General features: G+C 37.2%; 1 protein-coding gene across 1 annotated transcript in view; it reads right to left on the bottom strand.

The window, feature by feature from the left end:
• Positions 1–1,962, bottom strand: part of SYT1 (synaptotagmin I) — a gene marked incomplete at its 5' end in the record, with an annotated part of 161,326 nt that overhangs the window by 99,881 nt on the left and 59,483 nt on the right. Inside the window, one exon of the mRNA XM_008566491.1 lies at positions 1,450–1,567. Within this exon, the coding sequence (XP_008564713.1) occupies positions 1,450–1,567 (118 nt within the window). The remainder of the gene's footprint in view (positions 1–1,449; positions 1,568–1,962) is intronic.

Genomic DNA, 1,962 nt, shown 5'->3' with positions numbered 1-1,962 from the left:
AAAAAAAAAAAAAAAAAAAAAAAAAAGATACGGAATGAATTAGTCAGAAGGAAGAAAAAAAAAAAAAAGATACGGAATGAATTAGTCAGAAGGAAGACTTGGGAAGTTCTAGACCTCGGTGGTCAGAGGGTGGTTAGCATGAGAGTTTGGGATGGAGCATATGAGAAAGGATGCTAAGGAATAATGTAATAATACTCGGCTGTTGAACAAAAGGAAAGGGGAAGGTCAAAGGTGTTATCTCAGGATATTAAGTAGTAAACCGGGAGTGAACAGTTTTGTAATGAAAAATTTCCGTGCATGGTTTTCACATACAGGCACATTAAATACTCTATATTTTTAGAAGAAACTGCTCATTGCTTTAAATTTGCTCTGTTATGCTATTAGGAAACAAAAGCAGCAAGTGATTAAATAGGGTCTCGGTGACATGAAAGAATTAGTGTAGCTTTCCCAGGTGACTTATTTATAAAGAGAGATAAACTTAGGTACCAGGAGAATTTGGTTGACACATTAGTGGGTCTGTAAGTGGAAACTCAGTTTTAACACTTTTTAGCTCATAGCTTTAGAATATAAAATCACCATGCTGTATTAGTGTGACCTTTTGAAGTTTGTAACATTTTTATTAGAGAAAGCACTGAATTAACCAATACTGTTGGTTGCAATTTCACAGCCACAATGACAGCTATAGTCTATTTATGATGACCTTGTGGCATATCAAGAAAATTCCTCACACTTTAATAATTCACTGGAAAATTAAAAATATAATTGACTTAATCATACAGAGAAGAAAAAAATTTATGGTCAACCATGGAAATGACATGTCCTTGTGTTGACTTTGTTTTTGAACAGAAGTATACTTTACTCACCATATTTTACTAAGGTTGGGTTATATAGACCTTTCAATCCAAAAGTCTCTCCCATCCCCAACATAAGGTGAAAAATTAAATGCATTACTATGGGTATTCACTCTCAAACAGAGATATTACTATTCATATATATTTGAAATGCTGAGTCCTTAATAAAATGGTATTATAAAAACTATGTTAAGCTATCAAATACCTAATAAATAAATAGCAGATGAAACACTATTTTTTATATCATGGGTTAATTTTGACCAAAAAACCCAAAAAACTTCAACAAAATTATGCTGGGTCATTGGCATTGTGTTTCAGAAGAGAAGCAAAAATCTTCAGCTTTCAATGCCATAGAAATGAAAATTGATGCTTTGGCTATGAAGAAGGAAAATAGATTTCATCTTCTATGCCAATTCTAATAAATTGAGAGTGGCTTCCTGGGGCACTGTGTTGGGATGAATTCTGAGACTGTTTCCAGGCTCTGTAGGAAAGAGAACTGTGATCAATTAAGGAGTGGGGAATCACAGCATGTGTGCTATGCATTTGGTATCCATGATGAAACAGCATTTAAAAAAATCAATAAACACCACAGACTTACCAGATAAGCCACCCACATCCATCTTCTTCAGGTTCTTTGCCTCCAGAATGACAACAGTCAGTTTACCAGCAGTAGGTACATAGCGAAGAGAGAAGCAGATATCACCCAATTTCTCTTGCTATGAAAACCAATAAGAAAAGTATTAGTAACATTCGAATAAGAGGTGAATACAATTTGTACATATACATTGTAAATTCTTCAAGAGGAGGATTATGACAATTAGAGTTAGAAAACTTTTGAATCCATTGGCATTTACACAATGGTCTTTTATTCGCAAAGGTATCATCGAGTGTTATTATTATTTTTTTTTATCCTTTTTGCCTTTTTTACTGACCGGTAACGGGATCGCAACCCTCGGTGTCGCGCCCGTACTGGGGACCAGCAACGGGATCGCAACCCTCGGTGTTGCTCCCGCACCTCGCTCAGCCAGTGAGCGGGAACCGGTCTCCACATGGGATCCGAACCCTTGGCGGGGGCACCGCCCCGCGCGCCCGCCGCGCCCTCTCCCCCCCC

This window comes from Galeopterus variegatus, unplaced genomic scaffold, assembly GCF_000696425.1.
Source record: "Galeopterus variegatus unplaced genomic scaffold, G_variegatus-3.0.2 Scaffold246, whole genome shotgun sequence".
NCBI lineage: Eukaryota > Metazoa > Chordata > Mammalia > Dermoptera > Cynocephalidae > Galeopterus > Galeopterus variegatus.
Note: the sequence above shows the minus strand (reverse complement) of the source record. Positions and strands in the feature narration are given on the sequence as shown.